Here is a 24709-nt window from a genome sequence, read left to right on the forward strand (position 1 = left end):
TTCACACAATCAGAGACTGTGGCTCCCTCAGCTGGAGAACTAGGAGTAAAATACTAAATACACTTAACTTGCTTTTTTTCATCTGGCAGGCACATACACAAGTCTATGTTCTATCTATCTATCTATCTATCTATCTATCTATCTATCTATCTATCTATCTATCTGTCTGTCTGTCTGTCTGTCTGTCTGTCTGTCTGTCTGTCTATCTATCTATCTGTCTGTCTGTCTGTCTGTCTGTCTGTCTGTCTGTCTGTCTGTCTGTCTGTCTGTCTATCTATCTATCTGTTTAGCCTTTATTAGGCAGACAGGTGGGGCCTCTCTCTCTCTCTCTCTCTCTCTCTCTCTCTCTCTCTCTCTCTGTCACACACACACACACACACACACACACACACACACACACACACACACAGTATAGCCTAGGACATAGGCATTGTTTTATCAGTGTAAACAATGCCTATGTCCTAGGCTATGTCCTATCAGTGATGGGCTCTTTGCATTCAATTTAGTTGATCCAAAACTGAAAATAACACATAATCAAAATCATTATTAATTTCACTTATAAATTATTGGTTAAAGTTCTGGTTTCAGTGAACTCTCTAAACTGACAACTGAAAAGGAAGTGAAGCCAAAACAAACACACTGCTTTCGTATAGTGGTTAGAGAGACTGAAAGGTCACAGGGTTAATCCCCAAAGGGACTTTAAGCAATAATAATCATAATCATAATCAATAATCATAACAATGGCTGAACCCCTAATGAACTCCTACAGTGAATTGTGAATACAACTTTTCCTCAAACAAAAGTACCTACTTTATGAATGGGAACTGCCAGAGGTATCTTCTATGTTTAATATAATAACTAATAAGTACTACTACTACTACTACTACTACTACTACTACTAACAATAATAATAATAATAATACTGTAATAATAACTGTAGTTTTTAGACAATTGTAGTTTTCAAAACAAAGTGCTATGAGGAAAATAAGAAATCAAACAACACTTAATAAAGTTACAATTACAATTCAGTGAAATAGTGAAACGTATTTAGGCTACATTTTTTGTTTTAGACTACAAGACGTTGACAAAACTCTATGACCATTTAAAATCCATATCAAATACCAAAAATAATTACATGCTACAGTAATTTAAATTAACTATCAAATGCAAGCCAAGCAAGACACTAAACCCCTACCTGCTGACTCACTGTAAGTCACCAAAAATATAATAATTTAACACCCATATCACTCCCACTTTCCCCCCTGCAAGAGAAGCCTGCAGTGCTGCCACGCGCCGTTTCTGCCGCTAGATGGCGGTAACGACGCGCTTTTTAACAGTTGAAACTTTCTGCGAAGGGGGGGCGAAGAAAAGGAAGGAAGCCAGCTTATCAACAACACTGGCCGACGTGAACTTTAGCGTGTACAACAACTGTGTGTGTGTGTGTGTGACAAAAAAGTAACCGAGGCAGCTTCCTTCAGCCAGGCAAGGTGACGAGGTGAAGCTGACAGCTGACTGACTTCCAGTTTTCACCGGTAAGAAGCCGTTGAATTTAACTCTTTTCTTCCCGGCGGGCAGGCTGTGATAGAAAAGTTGGGTATTGTTGCTTCAGTTGAGCCGAGGACAAGCTAGCTTTTACCTCGTTTTAACAGCTTATATACTCTCTGAGGAGGAGTGCTTTCAGTGAGTAGGCCGACGCACTGATTTGTGTTTTGTTTTACTGTTTGTTGTCTGGTTTTTATTCTTCTCGCATGGGCGTGCCGGTTATAGTTTATGACTAAACCTCTCCGGCGGTTTACTGGCTCATTGAATGGGGTTTTATAGTGGCTTCAGAGCCAAGTTGGTGCTTCATGTTGAGTCTTAGCAGGCTGCCGGACACCTGTAAGTACCGCCATAGAGATATAATGTGACTTTCTGCAGTTTATTAACACTAGGAGAGCAATAAATGTCTCATCAGAAACCCGGTTTATCAATTGTGAAGAGGATTATAGCTGATTTTGGCCTCTTGCTGCCTGTGCAGTGAATGAAGCGTGCTGATCATCTCTCAGCAAACCCTTGTCAGCGTGACTGTGTGTGTGTGTGTGTGTGTGTGTGTGTGTGTGTGAGTAAGAGAGAGAGAGAGAATCTGTTGAGGCTGGAAAAAGTGTGTTGATTCCTCCTTCAGTGACTCACTTTTATGCCCAGTTGGAGTCATGCTATGAGTTTTGACAGTGTAGTTTCCTTTTGTAAGGCAATGTCAGAATGTGCATTTTATCTAACCTTTATTTAAACAGGCGAGTTACTTAAGAACAAATTCCTGTTTACAGTGATGCCTCTTGATGGGGATTTGGGGGAAAGGGAAGAAAAAAAGACAAAGTAATATTATTATGTATTATCATTATTTTAAGAGAAACAGGGACACAAGATACAAAGGGTAGTACTTTGCAGAAGACAATAGAAAACACAATAAAAACTGTAATGCAACAAGGACTCCACTAAAAGAAATTAAAACATGCCGCAAAAACATACAACAGTTGTGTGTGTGCCATGCTATCCTGGGTTTAACAGAAAAATACAATAATAGTAATGATAATAACAGCAACAATAATCTTTCTTTATGCAGAACTTTTCAAAAAGCAGTTGGCCTACTTAACTGCTTTAGGAGTAAAAGGAGTCACAAATACCAAGATAAAATCAACAGGAAAAGCAGTGAAAGCAAGGTAGCAAGTATGAAAGCGAGGCATGTTACATAAAAGGGAAGTAAAAAAAAAACGATTAATGAAAGATAATTGCATAAAAGCAAGTTTATAAAGGAGATTTTAAAGAAGTGATTTGAAAGAAGACCACTGCTTGGTCCTCATCTCAAAGCCTCGACGCTGTCTGTCTGGTGTCTGGTATAGAAGACAACTGGCTGTGGATAGATCAAGTGTCTGAACCCCCTCTGTACTGTGGCGGAGCGGTATAGCTGCCTGGTTACAAGCTGCAGGTGGTTCAGCCAACTGTGTCAACATTATAGGTCATGTCAAATGCAATTATGTTCAGTCAGCATTCATTCAGAGCAGGGGTCCTCAACTTTTTTGTCCTGCGACCCCTTTCAACCCATTGTCTCAAGTGAAATGCATTTTCAGACTCATTTCATTTGATTTTAGTGGTAATCCGCAAGATTCTTTTTTTATTATTATTATTTGGTGACATCTTTGGTGCTAAGCGCTCATTTCTGTGGTGTTTCTGCACTGCACTTCCCAGAAATCACCTGTCAATCAACCATTGTGGGCAGGACTGTGACGTCTTTTTCCTTGGATTTTCTGTCACTGAAGTTTGAGTTTCTGTAGGTGGCGCTCTTTTCTTTGTCTGTTCAGCCATGGTGGCTATCGCTGCTCATGCTAACTACCCAGTTCTTCTTCTGTTTATTCCAAACAAATCGGAAACGTAAAAACGCATCACTTCCTGTGCGAGGGAGGATTTTTCCCAGGAAAGAGCTACCAGATGCTGTTTAGAGCAGCAAATGGAAAAGCTTTCATGAACTGGGTATAGGTTGAATCACTATTGTGTAACATCGATCGTCAATAGAGAAGAGATAAATAGAAATCTATTTATATGGAAATGTCACAGATTAGTACTTTAATTATTGGCATTTTTCTTTACATGTGGTACCTCCACTCTAAGTTTTGATAAGTAGACATCTAGATAATGTGCATATCCAAATCAGCACATTCTATACATGTGTGGTCTGCCTCTTTAAAGTGAATATATTGCCAAGGTGCATAGTTTTACTACACACCAGGACACTTTCTGTACACATGTATGGACTGTAGACTTGTTAATGTGAACATGCACATTTTGCACATTATATTTACTGTAAATTCATTTACCTGCTTTCTTCAGATTTTCATATCCTTGTCGTTGTTACATTATTTTAAATTTTTTCATATTGTACATATTCTGCACACATTCTTTCTTTGCCTCACTAAGTCCTACTACTGCTGTTAATTTACAGAACCTAATAACACTTTAATCCAAACTTTCTCATTCATAAATTCCACTTAACATGTTCTGGTGCTGAAATTGTCAGTCCCCCCATTTGCTGTATCCTAGTTTATATTAAAATTTTCCTGTTCATATTCTTTTTTCCTGCTGTATCTTATTACTATTTGTTGCTGCAACAACCCAGTTTCCCCCACGTGGATCATTAAAGTTTCATTTTATCTTAAGCCTAAAAGTTTAATACTTCCCAAATAAAGTCATTTATCAGAAGCTTAGAAACATTTTTTTTTTTTTCACATTCCATAAATCATCTTGCAACCCTAAAGTAATCCCACAACCCCTCCCAGAGTGATAAATGCTTGTGTTGATGAGGTAGAAATATGGGCCAATTTTACATGGCATATACACTGGCAAAGCTATTACAGTCTCTGTTCTCTATAATGGCAACAGTTTGGATTCAGAAACAAACTTGATTTCCGAGGTGCTCAGTGCGTAATGAATTTCTAACCTTGTAGAGGCGGCAATAACTGCTATTCCACTGGTAATTGTATCCAGATTACATCACTGTTGCGGGGTGATATTTTCGGGGGTGATGTTAGCACCCCCCTCTTGTCTACTTCAGCAGTAAGGTTTATTGAATATAATGATTAACAGTTTTGTTAATGATTCAGCCTTTGAGACTCCTCAGATAACAAGCTGCTCAATTGTCCTGTGTAATCTTTATTCTGATTATGATACTGGGCCAAGCAACATCAATGACCTTTATTGTCCATTTTAAATTCCTTTCACAATAAAGGCCTCAATCTCAAACACCTCGTATTGGCGCGTTCTTTGTTTTTTTCTCATCTAATTCATTCCATTCACAAATTACGCAGCCTAAATTGACAGGCAAACTATCTTGCCATTTGCACGGCGCAGCAAGATGGCTTTCATTTGCCATCTTATCAGGGAAACGGCGATAGTGAATAGGAGCTAATGACCCGCTCCTCCCCAGTCATAAACAAGAGGCAGGCTTCCTGTAGCAGACAGTCTCAAAGGTTAAAAGCCTTTTATAGGAGCTGTGCTGTTGATCTCCCGCCCCGCCACGATGACGGAGGTGACTCATCCACGGTCGAGGGCCCGAGGGTGACAGCTGGGGATGTTTTTAATCAGCCTCCTGATTTATTCATGGGTGACGGAGGGTTTGAGTTTTATTGAAGGAAGGGGACGACATGATGGCAGTGGAGACGGAGAGGAGACAGTATTTGGTCCATTCCTCTCTCTGTCTCCCTTGTTTTGTCCTCATTTAAAGGGACATTGAAGTTTAATACTTTCATCGACCTCTATCGGCGTCCGAGGTATTGGAACAACACCGCTAAGTCTCTGGCACAGCTTGTGGCGGCCTGTAATGGACAGACATATAAAACTCACACTTTCACAAATAGGGTACGAGTAAGCCAGCTAATTAGAGCTGAGATCCAACAGAAACTTCTAGTGAAGAGGGTAATGAATCACGATGCAAAAAAACACTGCTTTGTCATTAGATGTTCTGGCCAGAAAACAAAATATGTTGCAACGCCAGTTGCTCTTAGCACCGTCCATCTTTGAGCAGTTGCGAGGATGAGGGGGGTGGGGGAGTTTTTTCCAAAACAAAGAGTATGGGCTGGAAAGTGAGTTTTTGAAAGCCAGAAATCCCAGCACTTGGCAAAGTAGCCTAATCATTGAGTTGGTATTGATCAACAACACTATCACCTACCACGGCAGATATATTGTGGTCATTTTGTGCTATGGGGAAGTAAAACACTTACTTATTGCACCTTTAATGACTAGATAAGAAAAAAACTGAAGTCCTTGTCAGTCAACAGAGAACTGATTCCATACTTTGGTGTAAAGCAGGTTTTCCTTCCAACCAATCACAACACCAGGTGATTTCACTAATTAGTTGCTCCCTGCTTGAAAGAAATCTTCTGGTTCAGTCTTTGGTTGGAGTGAACACCGGCACACTCCCGGCCCTCCATGGCACCGCTCGTGTAAAGCGTTTGCATGCCGGTGCTTCTACCCATCATGCAACATTTCCCACTTATTAAGAAGAAAGATGAAAAGGCAGCCACTAAAGTTGCTTATCTTGCCAGCACTTCACAGTAAAGGTTACGTCCTTGGCATAGTTAAGGCCAAATAACCTCAGCGGCTCCTTCGAGCGCGGCGGCACAGACTATCTTCTTCACACAGTTGTTATAGCTATTTATTTACGAGTTTGTTTATCTCTGTTAGTGTTCCCCGACCCCCAGGCCAGCGAGGCGGGCTTCCTCTTTGTTTAGTGTGGCCTGTCAGCGCCTCGGAGGTTAGCGGTGATGAGTTATCTTTGGGTACCCGACACCTTCTCACCCCCGCCCAGGCTCCGCCCCCCTCGCGACTCCCTCCATTCCCGTCTCGCCCCCGGCAGAGGAGGACACGGCTATTTCTGGGTGCCAAGGTTAGGCTGGGTCACACGTGAGATTCGGTTGAGATATGGCCTGGCAGGAGCTCCGGTACACAGGAAGCATGCGTCTGCTCTCCTGCCAGGACGTTTAACCGCCGCTTTAACAATGCATATGAAAGAATCTGCGCTGTATGTGAGAGTGGAAGTGATTTTAAATTTGGTCCCACAGTCATTCAAAGCCTGTGTGGACTGCAGCGTTGGCCTGTGGGCCCTCTGTGAGAGGCGATACGATCTGCCTATCTGTTTCTGGAGTCTTTTTTCCCCTGAAGTCAGCTGTTTGCAGGCGGGTGGGGGTGGAAAGGCCACACAGGAACCAGTTCTGGCACTGCCTAAGCTGTGTGTGGACATACTACAGTAGCAAGTTTCTTCTTTTGCTTTGGCTACATTTCACGCCCCTCGCTGCTGGGTTTTGGCTCAGTCGAGAGGGAGTGACATAAGCATTACCTCATAGCTAGACTACTTTTTGTTTCTTTATTGTGTGGGATCAGATCAGATATCCCACAGACTTCACAAGACAGGTAGTTACCGCACACACCCACTATATTGTTACCATAAGCACAAGGCTTGCAAATGTTTGGGGGCAAATTTGCTGTTGTTTAAAGTTAAACAAATGGCTTCACTTTTGCTAAGGGAAACATCGCTCCTGATTACACAGCATCAGCATGTATTGCAGATATTGCCTCACTGGGTATTATGATTTTGCCGCCTAGTGTTTAGTCATATCCTATTTTAAATCATATCCTAAGTTCTTCTGCTTTCCAAGGAATTGAGCGACTAATAAACACAAGACAAATCTAGGGATTAGATGCATCTGTCTTCTCCCAAATCCTCCTCTGAGTCTTTTTCTCACGCGACAGAAATAATGAATACAGTAGAAGCTTATGAGTCCTGAGGAATGGAGGCCACTCATAACGCTGAAATATAGAAACTCTTGACCACGTCTTAACATAATTAATGTGCATGTGCAGTACAGACTAAGTTTAAATGCTAAACTGGTAGTGGAAGTTGTAGAAATGATCTGAACTCCCACTTTACCATTTCCTTTCCTGCAGTCAGTTATTTATTTTCTGATCCTTTGTGTCTAAGCATGAACAGGTTCTTGCTCCACAGCTTCAAATATGTGATATGCCTATTCTTCCTTGTTTATTCAGTGTGTCTTGGTTTCATTTATATTCATGAGATTTTTTCTCTGTCTAGCACTTTGAGATGAACCTGTTAAAAGTGCATTCTAAATAAATGTGGCTTGACTAGGAGAATAAGTAGAACTGTAAGTGTACTTGAACCCTTTATGGAATATTTCTTTCAAACAATTCACTGAACAACAAATCTCAATCAGGACACTCAGTATAGCAGCAATGTACAAAGTGCCTCCGCTACTGGGAAGTCACATTAAGAGGATGGGCAAAGTAAAACTCTCACTCTTGATGTCAGAGTCGTTACAACAGTGAGAACAAACAACTTCTCAAACCTCTCTGTAGACATTCTGGGAAGTGGAAACCAATTGCAGAAGCAACTTCTGTGTTGCATCTGTGTTGCATCAATATGTTGTGAAGTGGCTTGTGAAGTAAATTCCAACAAACACACAATCAGTGAGTTTTTTTCCATAGACTGTAAAAAATAAGGTTTTTTCCACAGGGTCAGGCTGCTTAAAAGGTTGAATGGGGACTGTGACCATGAGGCTGTTGGTTTGAATCCCTGGACTGGCTGGGGAAACCTGGGAAACAGGGAAAGTGAATGAGTAATGCTTCCCAACTGCTCCAGCTGAGCTGCTCAGTGACTAACAGTAGCAGACTGGATGTACTGGGTGGCTCATTGTGGCCAATAGTAGAAGACTGTGGTTGTACTGGACAGTTCCCAGTGTCCAACAGTAAAAGACCAGATGTACTGGGTTGTTCCCAGTGTGGATTAAAAAAGGAGAACGTCGCACACTGCTTCCAGTGCTCCCACATTTATTCAACTGTTGCACAAGGTTTCGACTCCAAGTCTTCATCAGGCATCTGGTACATGAAGAAACAGGTGTCCATTAATAGTCAATCAACCATGATCAATGACGTCACTTCCTGGTATAGAAAGTTCTTCCAATGATTTGATATAATACAAACAGATTACAATTTACACCATACAACCCCAAAATATATCAACATTATCCAGTGTGTCCTACTGACAGTTCCCAGTAGCCACCAGCTGAAGACTTGGGTTGTACTGGGCAGTTATGGTATGAATGTATGTAACTGTATGAATATGAAGCAGGTGCTGAAAAAGAGCATACATGCTCAGCTAAGCGGCACTATGGATAATGCATAGCTGCATTTAGTAGTTAGGATAAACATGACTTGCTTTAGTAATTTTAGCCAGACATTGGCCTCCATCAAGGATGTTTTGTGAATGGCTCACAATAGCCAGCAACATGGAAACCAGAGTAATATGATCCAGCTCCATGTAGATACAGGACACAATAGAGCGACAGTCGGGCTCTTCTTCAGGTCCTGTAGTCATGGCAACCACAAACAGCAGCTCAGGCTCTTTAGCAGATGAGATGTGCTGACTCAGCGGCAGGTTCACATGGAGGAGACGGCGTTACTGGCTGACGCTCTGACACCTGCCTAGATAAGGCTTTGGTTTGGTGTGTGTGTGTGTGTGTGTGTGTGTGTGTGGGTGGGTGGGTGGGTGGGGGAGTGTGTTAGGGTTAAACACTGAACTGGTTAGGTGAAGCACTGAACATCTCAGTGTTTCACCTTCCACTGAACAGGCAGGGTGGGTCATCCCAGCTAGAGGAGCTGCCACCCAGCTAAACACAGTTGAATTTGAGGTCTATTGTCACGTGATATAAAATCTGAAGGCCTTTCCACCCTTCCAAAAAATGGGCAAGTAGGAATTAGGGCTGAAAGATACTGACAAAAAATCTAATTGCGATTATTTGACAGGATATTGCAATTGCGATTTAAACTGCAATTCATATCATCACTTTTTTCTTGTCATCAAATTTTTTTAGAACTTTAAATTGTTGAAAGAGAAGTGATTTTGCTAATATAAAATTGGTCAGTGTGCAGGATTTACTGAATTTGAGTATGATGAAAGGTTTTCACCAATATTGTACTTGATTCATGGACCAAAGATTACCCGCAGCTCTTAAACACCTTATTTAGAAATCCAGTTTGGACGCCTCTCTCTCTTAAGCAATTAGGCCTAATTGCAGCCTCTGCGATTTGGAAATTGCAGAAGTTCATATTGCAATTTCGTTTTTTTTTCCCGATTAATTGTTCAGCTCTAGTAGGAAATGGGGAGGGTGTTTGGATGTGTGTGTTCATGCTTTGGATGTTAACCCATATTTTGACACATTTCTGAACATCTGATACTTACATCTTTAAAACAGTTAATGTGAATGACTAATATGCTCATTTGCTCTGTACATCTGATAATGTAAATATCTAATGATACACATTTGCACACCCTGCATATATGCTCTTACACTGGACTATACACTTGTAAATGTGTAAACTGACAATATCTGTAAATCTGTCAGTGGTCAACATAGCAAGAATTCTTTCCAGCCAATAGCATGATAAAGACGTAGCCTACCTTTAATCTTTAGTATTTTTATCTTGAATCTTTTCTTTACTGCTGCAATGACCTAGTGTCCCCTCGGGGATCAATAAAGTTTATCTGATATTGTGACGTTGGTGTTACAACCCTGAGGTTTATTTCACAAATGGTAGATGTGGCAACACCGTACCAACCTGTAATGCAGTTATTCAGGCTTGGATTTGTTGATTCAAGTTGGCTTGGCTATAAATGCTTGGTACTATTCGGCAGTGCATTTATCAACTGGCAACTGTTGCTTAAGTTGTTAAGTATTACTCGTTTGTGAGTATCATAGTAGTGCTCCATTCAATTCTTAATTGGCACAGTTGCTGTGATCAACCAATTGGAATTTAATTGTAACCTGTGGTGAAATGATTAGTCGATGAATCTTTTAGTCGATCGCCAGAAAATTGATAGATTATAATTTTGATAATTGATTAATTGTTTTAGTCAGTTATCAAGTAAAAATACAAAATATTTGCTGGTTAGAGCATCACAAAAGCTATGATTTGCTGCTTTTCTATATTTCATATCATTATAAAATGAATACTTTATTTTTTTTGTTTTGTTTTTTTGCTGCTGGTCAAAGTCAGCAGTTTTAAGAATCACTCTGGGCTCTTGTAACTTGTGATGGGCATTTGTCATTATTTTTGACATTTTACAGACTAAATCATTAATTGATTAATCAAAAACATAATCAATAGATTGATCAATAATGAAAATAATTGTTAGTTGCAGCCCTAATTGTAACAGTATTTGTCTTTTGTGTGTTTTTTCCCCTCCTAGGGCAGGAATAATGGTGTGCACAGATTGATCGTGAGGTTTCCTCTGAAGAGAAGCTTCGCTCGACCCGGGCCATGTTCGCTCCCAGACCCAGACCGCCTCTCTCCTGACAGGGAGATTCACCCAAGCCTCACCTACCAGGATCCTGACCGTCTACCTCAACACACACTCCCTATTCTACCTCTCAGGACATCCTCACCTGTCTACTACCTCAGCACACACACGCCCACACGCTTAGCCACGTGTAGCCGTTATCAGCCAGCCCAGAAACGCTGCCAGACGCACACTGTATCGCCAGGCTCTCAGGTGTCAGTCATCCCGCCACGGTGTCACACAGTCGACTGGGTTTCTTCCTGTTTAGCTGCCGTTATCACCGTCTCCCTCTCATCTCACACGACCCCTGCTGGGCGGAGCCACTCGGAGCAGCCATGTTACAGAGGGTTTTGTGATGTCCCAGGCGTGCGCTGGAGGAGGAGGAGGAGGAGGAGGAGCAGGACAGGGGCGGGGCCACAGAGACGCTCCTCTGTTTGTGGTTGGCAGCGAAGATGACGAGCAGCACACGGGCCGAATGGAGGCAGGCGTGAAGAACGAGGTGTTTCGAGGAGAAGGGGAAATGGAGGATGACGAGGATGAGTCGGTAGGTAGAGTGTCTACCGTGTAGCCCATTGGTTCAGGTGTATAAAAAGTTGCAGTGAAACATTTACTAGTATCCAGGTTAGGGCTGCACGATTATGGCAAAAATCATAATCACGATTATTTTGATTGATATTGAGATCACGATTATTTAACACGATTACTCATTGACTTTGGGAACATCATGCATTTATTGAACTTTTAAAAAAAACCCATTGGATTTCTTTGAACTTTAAATATAATTGAACTGAAAAACAAAGAAATAAATGCAAATAAATAAAAGTAAAAAAAATGAGATAAATAAATAACTAAAATAAATAATATATAAAAAATAAATAACACCGACTATGTTGTAGTGCACTGTCACAACCTACTGCAAAATATTCAACATATTGGTAAACTATATCTCTATATTCTTTCAGTCAGTCACTTAGTCAGGTAACAGAGGCACCTGACTGACTGATGTCGCATCACATCACGTCTGTAATTTGGGGTCTCGCGGTGTGAAAACAAAAGTGAAACTTAACATACCACAGTCAGTAATGGGGATTTGTAGACAGTAACTTGTCTTCGCTGCCATACAGACTTAAACGGTAGGTGACTTTAACGTTACCTCGTGGTATTTAAGTAACGTTAGTGGAATTTGGTAATTTAACCATGTCGCAGTGCTTCAGTGCAATTGAACACGCACCGTGGGTCTGTACAGTGTTTCCACACCAATGATTTTTTTTTTTTTACCTTTCCTGTCGACCAACGGCTCTCTTTCTGTCATCTTCTACCAAGGAAGGTTTAAAAATAAACGGAGAAACGCGCCGGCCGGCTCTCTGTTACCGACTCCAGCTGAAACTATACCACAGCATGTTTGGACTTTGGAGGAGGGGCGGAGCGGAGCGCACCGTTGCGGAGGAAAGGGGTGCGCTGGATTTACAACACAAGACAAAACGAGAGCAACATTGCTAAACGGAATGAGGCACAAAAATCGTTTTATCTCGATTTTCTTGTTTTCATAATCGTGGGAAGCCAAAATCGTAATCGAAAATAAAATTCGATTAATCGCCCAGCCCTAATCCAGGTGTATCAAGAGGTGGAATACAACATTTCTTAGTATGCAGGTGTATAAAGAGGTGGAGTCTTATTGATTCAGGTGTTAAAAGATGGTGGTTTCGTGCTTTGACATCATTGCTCGTCTCCCAAAGGCTCGGCAGTTGATGTACAAATATTTGACTGCTTTTTGGACTGCATTTCCTAATGCAAATTACACTCACATAATTCATTTTTATATCTTTTTTTTGCTGTGGAATGCCTTACAAAATGGTATATTCCCTTCCACTGTTCATTGCATATTGCAGTTCTCTCTTCACTCGCCCCCCTACAGAACAGCGCCCCCTGCAGCTGGTAGGGATTCAGTGTTTTGCTCAAGGACACTTCAGCAGGGCGGTTCATTGCTGACAGGCGATCTGGTGGAAGGATGAACTCGCTAACTACTTAGGTCACCCTGACAAATATATTAGGGGTTGTTGTTGTTATTAGAGTTGTGGGTCTGACTAACTCGCAAAGTAGTTGTGGTTTTGATTAGTTGTATGATTGCAGGTCAGGAGGCAGCATCTTTATGCACAAGGGACTAATGTCAGGAGCTTGGTGGGAAATTGCCACCAGCCAAATATTGGTAAATTTTGTAGCTTGGAAGTTTGTCTGTTTTACCAGCCATATTGGCAAGTAACCAGACGTTGAGAGGTCTATCCTAAAATAGCTAAAATCTGCTAAAATAGTAAAAGTAGCTGGTGAATTCTGGAATTCATTAACCAGTGTGGCTGGCTGATGAAAAAAAATGTTTCCTGCCCTGATCACGACACTGATATTATCAGTTAATATTTGTCTAAATTTCTTCACCAGCTTAATATCAGCATTGGCTTGTATTCACAAATATTTCAGCACAAGTGTTAGGCCTACTTGTTGTGTTGAAGTCTACTTTGGCATAGGGATTAGATCTTTATTTATGAATGTGCCATGTAGCTGCGATGAAGCTCTGGTTCAGATATTATGAATGTGTTATAAACCAGACACACTTATGAACCAGAGCCTGTGTACAGTGTTACTGTGAATTAAACATTCACACAGATTCAAAACAGATTTAGTTTTGAAACATGGAAGACAGACTGTTGGTCATTTTAGGTCATTAGAAAATGAATGGGACTGGAAACACTCAGAAGAGGAAAGTTGTATTTGGAGTTGGGGAGAGTGGAAAAAGAGATGAAGACGGGGATTTACAGAGGCTGGCGTGAGAACAATGCAATAGATAAACAACTGTGAGGCTTCTGGTCTGTCATGTGTGGTAGTGCTACTATAAAAAGACTTTATGCTACCAAAGATTATCTTCCCTGAACGGAGGCGCTCGCTTGCTCGCTCTCACTTCCTGTCTTTCTTTATCTCTGTATCTCTCTTTGTTATTTTTTACATTTACATTTTGTTATTTAGCTGATGCTGTTATCCAGATTGACTTAAAATTAGTAAAAAGGACACATGGCTACAACATGGTACATCTGCTTAAGTAGGAACTTCCCATTAACGTAAGAACCCATTTATGCAATAACTGTGCAGTTAATAGTGTAATAATCCTGTTAACGTAATGCATTTCCCATTATTATATTATGTGATAATATATTTTTTGATAATATAATTGTGATAAAATTACCTACCCATAAAGTAATGTTTTTTTCATCTGTTAACGTAATAATTATTACATTGTTGGGTTTTATTACAATAAGCAGAAAGTTTTTTTATGGTTCTTATTGATCATTGTAAATTAATTATATTTAAATAATTTCACCCTTCTTGTTAATGTAATAAAACCCATTTATGTAATAATTACTACGTTAACAAGGGAAAAAAAGTTCTTAAATTAATGGTAGGTAAATTTTGTTACATTAATTGGAAAGCTATTATGTCAACAGGATTATGACGCTATTAGCTGCAAATTAGCTGATTGCCTTAATGGTTTATTATGCTAATGGGAAGTTATTAAGCACAGGGCCAGCCTGCTGTCAGCCTCTCTTCATGTCGTCTCACCCTGTACACTGTCATCTCACTTACACATTGTTTTTTTTTTGTTTTTTTTACCCTCTCCACTCCCCCACCCCCCACCCCCCAGCCGTCAGAGCGGCAGATCGTAGTCGGGATCTGCTCCATGATGAAGAAGTCCAAATCCAAGCCCATGACCCAGATTCTGGAGCGCCTGTGTAAGTTTGACTACATCGACGTGGTCATCTTCCCCGAGGAGGTGATCCTGGAAGCGCCTGTGGAGAACTGGCCTCTCTGCGACTGCCTCATCTCCTTCCACTCCAAAGGTAAAATCAGTCTACATGGTTAAATGCATCCTGTGGCACAGTGGGTTTTGTTGCTTCACTGGCTACGTCTACATGCACGGAGTAACCCAACTACTGGCGATCCTTCACGGGATATCAAAGATCTTTTCTGGGTTAAGTTGTTTACATGAACCTTTGATAGCCTGTGACTGAGCAACTAACAGAATATTCCTGACCAAAGATAGAACGATCCACTGGCAAAAAAGTATGAAAAGTTGCACACCCCAGCTATCTCTCCCCTCGTCAACTTAGCAATATTAGGTTACTTCTATTACAGGGGAAAGAAATGATGACCCCAATGGTAATAGTAAGTACTGCTCGTTGCTATGGTTTTTTGTTGACATGAAAAAGTGCCCATAATGCTGTGCGAGTCTGAGTTTGTGCAGAGTTTGGTTGTTTAATATCGGACTAAGGCAGGCATCTTAACCTGGTTTTCTCATAATCTGAGTACAAGCTAACCTGGGTTATTGTTTTGGGGTTTTTTTTAGATTATTTTTTGGCATTTTTGCCTTTTATTAGATAGTTTAATAGTGAAGAGAGACAGAAAGGATTGGGGAGAGAGAGACAGGACGACATGCGACAAAGATCCTAGGCCGGACTCGAACCCAGAACGTTGTGGCCACATTGCACTGTGCCTTAGACCTCTGAACCACCAGGACGCCCCTTTCCTGGGTTATTCTAACAGTTATGACGTTTACATGTGTCTGCACAAAACCAGGTTACTTGAGTTACTGGGTTAACAATGTAATTCTCTGTGCATGTAAACGCAGCCACTGAGGAGGGCAGAGATGGTTATTGGTTTTTAGGGAACACTACTTCCTTATGTCACAGCACAGACTGGCTTCTCATGTACTGTTGCATGATGGGATAGGGACCCGCTCTACATTCTCTTGATGAGTTGCCAGGCTCACATCAGCCACACCAGGCTGTCTGGCAGCGACCGGCGCCTGTCAGTGGAAATGGCTCGGTGAATGTGGGAGTATGGAAATCGGTCTAAGGCTTGTTATTAATTTAATTCCTCAGCTAACCATGTGTGGTTTTTCAAGGGCAGAATTAGATCAATAAACTCAACACACCTCACAATATACAAGCCTTCTCTCTCAAATTATGCAGTGCTGTCCACACATGGTGCTGCATGGGCATTTACGTTTTAGTTTTTTAACTTACACTAAACGCAACAGTATATACGATACTGTGGCCCACACACACACATATATAATTCTTCCCTCTCGCTCTGAGTGATTTGTCTATTTGTGTATTTGAGTCACAGTTTGTCACATGGGACTGTTTTTCATTCTATTTTTAATGGAATGGGAAGTTTGGTGTGTCGCTCAGACCATGGGAATATACTGGTCCAGACTATGATTAGCAAGTGGGAAACTGAATAATTCCCTACCATAGTGCTGTACATGTCTATTTATTTATTGATAAAGCCTTTTGATAGACATACTATACTTAAACTAATGCAGGAGTCTGCTTTTGAATTACCTGGATAAGCAGTGTGGCTTTCTGCCATAATGCTATAATCCTTTCCTGCATGAAAAACACATGTGACAATGCCACTACTAATACTGCTAATACCACTAATTATACTACTAATAATAACTGTATTTGTATAGGACTTTTCCTAAAGACTACCTGAGTCAGTAGAAGTACAAATGTAAAAGCGGTGATAGAGAGTACTAAAACTGACATTTATATGAAAATGTTGCACATTATTACTTAGTTATTTGTAAATGTTGTTTGACCCTGGTCTGATGAATATACGTGCTCATTACCTTCATGTGATACTTGTCAGGTTTCCCTCTGGACAAAGCTGTGGAGTACGCCAAGCTGAGAAACCCACTGCTCATCAATGACCTCAACATGCAGTATTTCATACAGGACAGGTACAGTATGAGCAGTTAACACACTCACACACACCGACACATCACAACCACGCACATTAACATACACACATACACCGTCTCAGTCTCTGTCTTGGAGGTTATCTGAACGGGTGTCTGATTTCCTGCCAGGAGGGAAGTGTACCGCATCCTACAGGAAGAGGGTATTGACCTACCTCGTTACGGCGTGTTGAACCGGGACCCTGACAATCCTGAAGGTCAGGACGGATTCTTCATTTTTTGTTGAAAGAGTTGGATGCATGAACCCCACTGCCTTATGTAAATAAACTTGAATAAAGACTTAATTTCTATGGATAATGTATTAGATGTTGGGTGTACGGCTTATGGGACCATGCAGGGCAGCGATAATCTAATGCTGCATTCACACTGTGGCAGTATGTGGTAAACTGGCAAACCGGATGTTCATTGTTTTCAATACGAGACTCTGCCAGCACTGCCGGAAACTGCCACCTACCGCCTGCAGATAAAGCTTGGCAACAGAAGTCTAACTTTCCCAACTTTGCTCTGCTGTGGCGGGGGAAAACAAAGCAAATGTTGAAAAGTCAAATGGAAAAACCAAACGGATGTAGCCCTGTATGTTTGTCCACCTGCTCTTCTCGTCTCCTCTTCTATGCAGATAAAATTGTGAATAAACAGGAGAGATTCTTCTGTCCATTTTGGAGTCTGAGAGAGAAAAAAATCATATTTAATAATGTATGCAAAATCAAAGTAAATATGATAAGTCACACAATGCTATTTAATGGACCGTTTTTTATCACATCAGTGCATATCGAATGGCAATTTGCCAACATCCCACGATGCCAACTGGCTTGGCTTATTTTAGGCCATAGTGTGAATGCAGCATAAAAGTTAGAGAAGGCTAGTGACCAGTAGGTCAGTGGCCCAAATCCTCAGATTCATTCATTCATACAAAATACAAACTTATTTTTCCATTGCCCCTTTCATTAATAAATGTGTTGCTTTTAAGACCAAACCTCTCAGTGGAAATAAGTAATTGACTTTTTTGGTTTAATGTCTGTTTTGAAAGATTTTCTAATTCCCCAACAAAATGAAAACCAAAGTCGTTGTGCCGCTGCAGAGTGTAACCTGGTGGAGGGGGAGGACCATGTGGAGGTGAACGGAGAGGTGTTCCCCAAACCCTTTGTGGAGAAACCCGTGTGTGCAGAGGACCACAACGTCTACATCTACTACCCCACCTCAGCTGGAGGCGGCAGCCAGAGGCTCTTCAGAAAGGTAAGTTTCCTAAAACAAAACTCTGGGGGGGGGCAACATTTTGGCTGAGGCTTAGATCCAGAGCAAATTCCAATGAGGGAGAAAGTAAGGGTTCAGAGTGACAGGACACATGGCTGCTGCAGGGACTGAGCCTGTGACCTTTTTGTAAAGATAGCCTATAGTCAGAGGCACATCGGTGACACAAAATACTATGTAGGAAACCCCATCCAGGGCTACAGGATTGGGTGATAAGGTAATGTAAGGTTTGGTTGCAAGTGCCTTTGAATTCTCTTTCTTCCTGTTTCTCTGTCTCCTTGCTGTAGATAGGGAGTCGCAGCAGTGTGTACTCCCCAGAAAGCAGCGTACGTAAGACTGGATCCTACATCTATGAGGAGTTCATGCCCACAGACGGTACCGATGTCAAGGTACCGTGGATGTTCAATTGGTAGAAGTGTATACCTTGAATACATTTTGGCACCAGTGGCCCATGCTGATGAATCATGCAGTTCTCCAGTCCCCCAAATTCACAAATCACCATCATCTGTTCTGAGACATTTGTGTGTGTGTGTGTGTCTTCTGCCTGTCTCTGTATGTGTGTGTTGGCGGTTCTGGTGACCCCAGGTTTACACGGTGGGTCCAGACTACGCCCACGCCGAGGCCCGGAAGTCTCCAGCGCTGGACGGGAAGGTGGAGAGGGACAGCGAGGGGAAGGAGATCCGCTACCCCGTCATGCTCACTGCCATGGAGAAACTGGTGGCCCGCAAGGTCTGCCTGGCCTTCAAGGTAATCTTTGGTTCAATCTTTAGTTCAAGCCAATCAGAAAACCCTTCTATGATCACATCCACTATTGGACACTATTGGACATCACTCTAAATGTGATAGATCTCACTGTAAATAAAGAGTTAATAACGCATTTCCAAAAGCACATACCTCAAGTTTATCATTCAATCTCTTTAAAATGTTGAGGATCCAGTTTGTAAATGTGTTATCATTTTGTATCATCACCTAAGTTATCGCCTATGCTTTAAAAAAGTCCTATAATTTGTTTTCATTTGTGTCAGTGTTATTGTAAATTCTACAGATTTACAGGAATTTGTGTTGATTATATTGGTGCAGAGGCATATCGGCACCAAACACATTCACACTGTGCGTCCTGACAAAAGATCTCACTGTAAATCAAAATACATGCTCATCTCCTCATATGTTTACAAACAATATAAACAAACAAATAGTATTTACAGCTTCAACTCATGCTTAACTGTTACATGCAGTCAGAAGTTGTATTATTAGCTCACTAAACCAGTTGTAGAGTGGGAAAAAAAAGTCTTGAATGTAAACAAAGCCACTGACTGAACTCCAAATGTGGATCAAACCTTTGATGCTCTTTTTGTCTGCATTGCAAAGTAAACAAACCTTTTCCTCATACAAAAGTAGTAGGTGAATGGGAGCTGCCAGAGGTATTTTGTGTTTATTAATACTACTACTACTACTACTATTTGTATCACACTGTTCTTACCAATGTTACAAAGTGCTGTAATCGGCAAACATTCAACTGTTAGGGAGGATGGAGGATTTGTGTTGCTGACACCATTAACACCCACAGCTCGTTTTGGTCGACTCAGCGAAATTCAGAAACCACACTGGACTCCCAACAAACAAATTAACAAGACTGCTACAGCATAATGAGCACAACAATCTGTTAATTTATAAGTTCATAAATGAATTTTCATTAGTGTCTTAAAAGATTACAGAGTTTTTGTATTATATTCCCACAGGCAGGTTGTTCCAAAGTTTAGGGGCCCAGATGGCAAATGATGATTATAAAACAGATAGTTGAGTTGATAGAGTCGTGTTCAGAGCTGTCTGTGAATTACCAGATGAACACACACCTGTGACTGTATAATGATTAATATAAATATTAATGTGCTAACATTTGAAATCACTACTTGTTACGCTACTTATGTGTCGCTTAGCAACCCTTTTTCAAGACCTGTTCTGTTCAAGACCTACTGTATAATGTTCAGCAGAAAAATAACATTTAATTTTTACTGATAAAGAAATAGAGGATTTCTTGAACATTTTGTTTTCTTTTTTTTTTTTTTTTTATCACAAAAAGGTAAAAAAAAAGAGGGACCCACGCTCAAAACAATGCCCATGCAAAGATGTCTTCTTGTGCTCTTTAATGAGTTTAGGCACCGCCAGGGGAATAAATACACAAATGTTTCGGCCAAAGCCTTCTTCAGTGTGTGATTTTAATCGGTTTCACACAGCTATCTACATCACAGAGACAGTTTAAGCATGTTGGTGTGTTACTGCTGTTTTATAAAAGCTAGAAGCCACTCGAGGCCATGATTTACAGTGATCTCTGCTTTGCATCATGACTAACAACGCCTCTTAGCATCTCTAAAATCACTGTAACCCAGTTCCATGTCTCATTCTAGCAAACAGTGTGTGGGTTCGACCTGCTCAGAGCCAACGGCCACTCCTTCGTCTGCGACGTCAACGGCTTCAGCTTTGTCAAAAACTCCATGAAGTACTACGACGACTGTGCCAAAGTCCTGGGGTAGGTGTCATTTAAACACTGACTGACCGACTAATAACTACTTTCCTACTGTATGCAATAGATTACATCGAATAGAATATTAGAATATAATTAATTGCATTACATAATTACAAACATATTGGAAATTTTGCTTGAGACCACAAGCATACAAACAGCCAAAACAGTTAAAAATCAACTAGTTAGATGCAATAGCAAATTATCAAAATAATGAACACCAGAAGCTTGCCAAACCAAAACCCTCATTTAGTTAACAGTAATGTCATATTCTGATAAGTTAAACAGAATTATATTGAAATATCAGACCACAGCTGAGATAAACATGTTCATATATTACACTGATTTAAAGGCTTTCCTATTGGACAAGAGAGGAGAGCAGAATTTGCTTATTGTGATAAAGAACCTGTTATTTTTTTGTTGTCTGTAATAACTGCAGTCTCTGGCTTTCCTGGTCTTTTTCTGCTGTGGTTTGGAAGTTGAGATCGTCTTGAAGTAGTCAAGTTGTAATTTATTCATTGCAGCACTGGACAGCTCAGAGGATACAGTTGTCAGCTTTACATCTCAATTAGCTCCTGATTTATCACCTCTCCTTCCAGACAGAGTAACTCAATCTTTACGGCTAAAGTCTCATAAATTTTACAGATAGAAAGTGGAAGGAAACTGAGATGTGGCTTCCCTGTAGAAATGGACAGTGGCATGGACATAATTCCTCAAGTGGCGATGCTCAAGTGGCATAGTGTATAAAGATATAACCTAACCATGCACAGTAACATCTTGCCATACAAATAATAACAATACTTAAAGGTGCTACCTGTAGCATTTTAACATCAGTAAATCATTGCCACATTAATTTTAATATAATTATCATAAACAAATGAGAAGTTTTCCAGCCTCTACTGACCTCTTGTTTATATGAAAGAGAAACCTAATGCACAGGAGGGAGCAGCATCCTCTTTGCAACAGGAAGGTTTATGGGAAATTTGGATTTTGGATTTTAATTCTGACGTGATACCTCAGTTAACATCTCAGACACCACTGGTTTGATTTTGACAAAACATGGATGGATGATGCATCTTTGCACTGTGTTCCAGTATTTAAAACCACTGATTACACTGATTGGCCCAATGGGGATTCAGTAATTAAAGGCTCAAATCTTTAACTCAAATGTGTTATCTCAGACATCACTGGTCTGTTTTTGATTACACTTGGAGCGATGATGCATTTTGGCACTTCGCTCTGGCATTTAAAATATTATACTGATTAGCCTGATAGAGCCGGGATGCTATAATTTAAAGGTCAAAATTTCCAACTTTGAAAGGCCGTAACTGCTACACCAACGATCTGATTTTGATGGAACTTGGTAGGATGATGCCTTTTGTTACTGGTTAGCCCAAGGGGTTCCTGCATCATTTGTGGGCGACAACAATATTTACTTTGGCCTTGTATTTAGTTCTTCTCTTCTCTGAAAAGATTTGGTAACTCTATGTTGAAAAGTGCTATACAAATAAAGTTAATGTTGAGTTTGTTGTTGTTTTTCTCCACCTTCCAGGAACATGGTGATGAGGGAGCTTGCTCCCCAGTTCCACATCCCCTGGTCCATCCCCATGGAGGCTGAAGACATACCCATCGTCCCAACAACCTCAGGAACCATGTATGTACTGAGACGCCACATATCAGCTGGGAAAAAATGAAGTCTCTGTGATGTCTAATTTTGACTAATGTCAAAACGTACCATTTTTGAGTCCTTGAATTTCACCAAACAAGACCTTCAAAGTCATTGAAAAGTGCTTGCATTTGATTTCCAAGTGAATGTAGGAACCTTGGCCTGTATATAGAGAGCGTACATGCTCAGCAAATCTTCAGGAGGTAAATAATGGTTTGAAAAAAAAAACTTCACACATTAACAGTGCTGACTCAGGATCTCTGAACAAGATCCTTTCACCTTCTCAAGCGCTGAGAGACTCGATCTTCGTGAACTGTGAAATCTCAGCCGCCCGAGGCGGTGTTCAGTGACGCTCTCGTTGAGGGGTGATGAGAGATGTTTGAGGCTGCGTGAAGGTTAGCTGAGGTTGGGTGATGAGTGATGTGAGGTAACTGAGTTGGTGTATTTTTCTCTCACCTCATCCCCCTCTCCCCTCCTCCAGGATGGAGCTGCGCTGTGTCATTGCCATCATCCGACATGGAGATCGCACACCAAAGCAAAAGATGAAAATGGAGGTCCGACACCCTCTGTAAGTCTCATGGTTCGGGCATTAAAATGTCTCTCCTGCCCTTGAGTAGCACAGCGTTCAAGTATTGAAATTGTTGTTATGAAATACTTTTTGGTATGATGTAAAAGATAAACATGAGGGTGTTTGATTTACCTTATCTTACGAGTGATAAGCCCTGTTTTGAGGCTATGTAAATATCAGCTAGAAAGAATCACGTTGATCTCAACAATTTAAGATATCTGAGGTCATATTCGAATAAACACTGAAGTGTGCAAAACGTAACAACTACCTTGCTAAGAATTAATTGCATAATCCATGTCTTGCCCTGATGAAGATCTTGTGGTCAAAACGCATTGGTTCTAATTTTACTTTCTTTCCTCCTTACTTGGACATTGTGTTTACAGCTCAAGAGTTTACTTTTTTCTCACTGGAGGTTTTCAGTCTTAGAGCTAGTATCTCAGTTTTCCTTAAAAAAAACACTTATTCAACCTCTCCTAGTCTCCTCCCCATCCACATCTCCCATTGATGATTCAAGTGGATTTGAAATCTGAGTTTTCACCTGGTCAGTCTATTTCATGAAAAGGCCAGGTGTTCATGATATTTTGTACACTTATACATTGTATTTCTGCCTCTGCCTTCTTCTCATCTTGACACCATCTCCAAATTTAATGGAGTAAAAAAATCCATAGTTCCCCTTACCCTGTTGTTTTTAGAGATAATTCAGCACATCAGAAAATGTGTTTGATGTTAAAAATATTTGCCGTACCCAGTCAAACTGTGTTCCTCAACCCTGCTGTTAGCTAACTGACTCTCTGTCTGTCATTCCCAGATTCTTTGAGCTGTTTGAGAAGTACGGAGGCTACAAGTCAGGGAAACTAAAGCTGAAGAAGCCAAAACAGCTACAGGTCAGTGAAGACTTTACTTGATTTCAATCTCTCTTGTTCCATTGACATTAGATCTGCCAATACTGTGGAGAGATTTAAGCGGCGTCTCAAGGCAGATTTATACAGACAGGCCTTTACTAATGTGTGTTGTTGCTTGTATTGTCGCTGTATCTTTTTATGTTTTAACTTGTGACGCACTTCTGTGTGTTTCTTGTATTTTCGCTGTCTGTGTCTTTACTTGTTAGTTGTTTTTAACTTGTGAAGCACTTTGTGACACTCGTCTTGAAAGGTGCTATACAAATAAAGTTTTACTTATTTCTTTCTCACACTTCTCCTCTCCCCCCCCCATGTGTTTTCCCTTTTCATTGCCTCTTATACACAATCTTTTAGTTCATTACCTGGTGGATTATGACTCATTCCTGTTGAGAAAAATGAACAATTTCAGACTGGATGCATGTGCAAGTATTTTGAACAGCAAAACATCATTGCGTCGCTATCTTAATATTTATACGTTGTTGTCTAAATGCAGACACACTGAAAACACTGTTACTCTTTCAAAAGAAAAACAAAAACATCTTTCTCACTGTCTTTTCCAATGGGAATCGGTCTAGTGTCTCACATAGTATCCAGTCAGTATAGGAAACTCGCATAGTATCCAGTGTTTAGTATGGATAATAACATGAACCTCAGTTAAATCACAATAATGCTGAGGCAGATTAACTTCCACTGCATGTTCCCAGGAAGTGCTGGATATTGCCCGTCTACTGCTGGTTGAACTGGGCCAGCACACCGACTGTGAGATCGAAGAGAAGAAATCTAAACTGGAGCAACTCAAGACTGTCCTGGAGATGTGAGTGAGATCTCAAACACGGACACACCACACACACACACACTACACACACACGCACGCACCATCAATCATCGCCATCATGTCATCGTTCTGTGCCATCATCCATCGTCAGTAGTCATCCACTCTCCTCTGCGATGCAAAACTAGCTTCATCTTTCAACACTCTACAAAGGATCCATCATCTTTCTCATACTCACAGACACATGTTTACCTTGGAAGCACTCCCTCCCTTCCGTGTCTCTAACTCTTTTTCTTTATCTTTTCTTCCCCCCTCTTTTTCTCCCACCCAACTCCCCCTTCTTTCTCTCC

The 24709-nt window shown here is 40.9% G+C and overlaps 1 protein-coding gene across 5 annotated transcripts in view; it reads left to right on the plus strand.

Annotated features, from left to right (window-relative positions):
* The first annotated feature begins 1429 nt into the window (after window positions 1–1429).
* Window positions 1430–24709, plus strand: part of ppip5k1b (diphosphoinositol pentakisphosphate kinase 1b) — a 59450-nt gene continuing 36170 nt past the window's right edge. For all 5 annotated transcript variants that reach the window (XM_078282835.1, XM_078282836.1, XM_078282837.1 and 2 more), the window contains exons 1-13: window positions 1430–1532; window positions 10787–11420; window positions 14565–14760; window positions 16577–16667; window positions 16797–16882; window positions 17764–17918; window positions 18221–18322; window positions 18519–18680; window positions 20339–20460; window positions 22007–22108; window positions 22602–22688; window positions 23497–23572; window positions 24292–24401. In XM_078282835.1, the coding sequence (XP_078138961.1) occupies window positions 11232–11420; window positions 14565–14760; window positions 16577–16667; window positions 16797–16882; window positions 17764–17918; window positions 18221–18322; window positions 18519–18680; window positions 20339–20460; window positions 22007–22108; window positions 22602–22688; window positions 23497–23572; window positions 24292–24401 (1478 nt within the window). In that variant the 5' untranslated portion in view covers window positions 1430–1532; window positions 10787–11231. The remainder of the gene's footprint in view (window positions 1533–10786; window positions 11421–14564; window positions 14761–16576; window positions 16668–16796; window positions 16883–17763; window positions 17919–18220; window positions 18323–18518; window positions 18681–20338; window positions 20461–22006; window positions 22109–22601; window positions 22689–23496; window positions 23573–24291; window positions 24402–24709) is intronic.

Source organism: Centroberyx gerrardi, chromosome 4, assembly GCF_048128805.1.
Source record: "Centroberyx gerrardi isolate f3 chromosome 4, fCenGer3.hap1.cur.20231027, whole genome shotgun sequence".
NCBI classification, from domain to species: Eukaryota; Metazoa; Chordata; class Actinopteri; order Beryciformes; family Berycidae; genus Centroberyx; species Centroberyx gerrardi.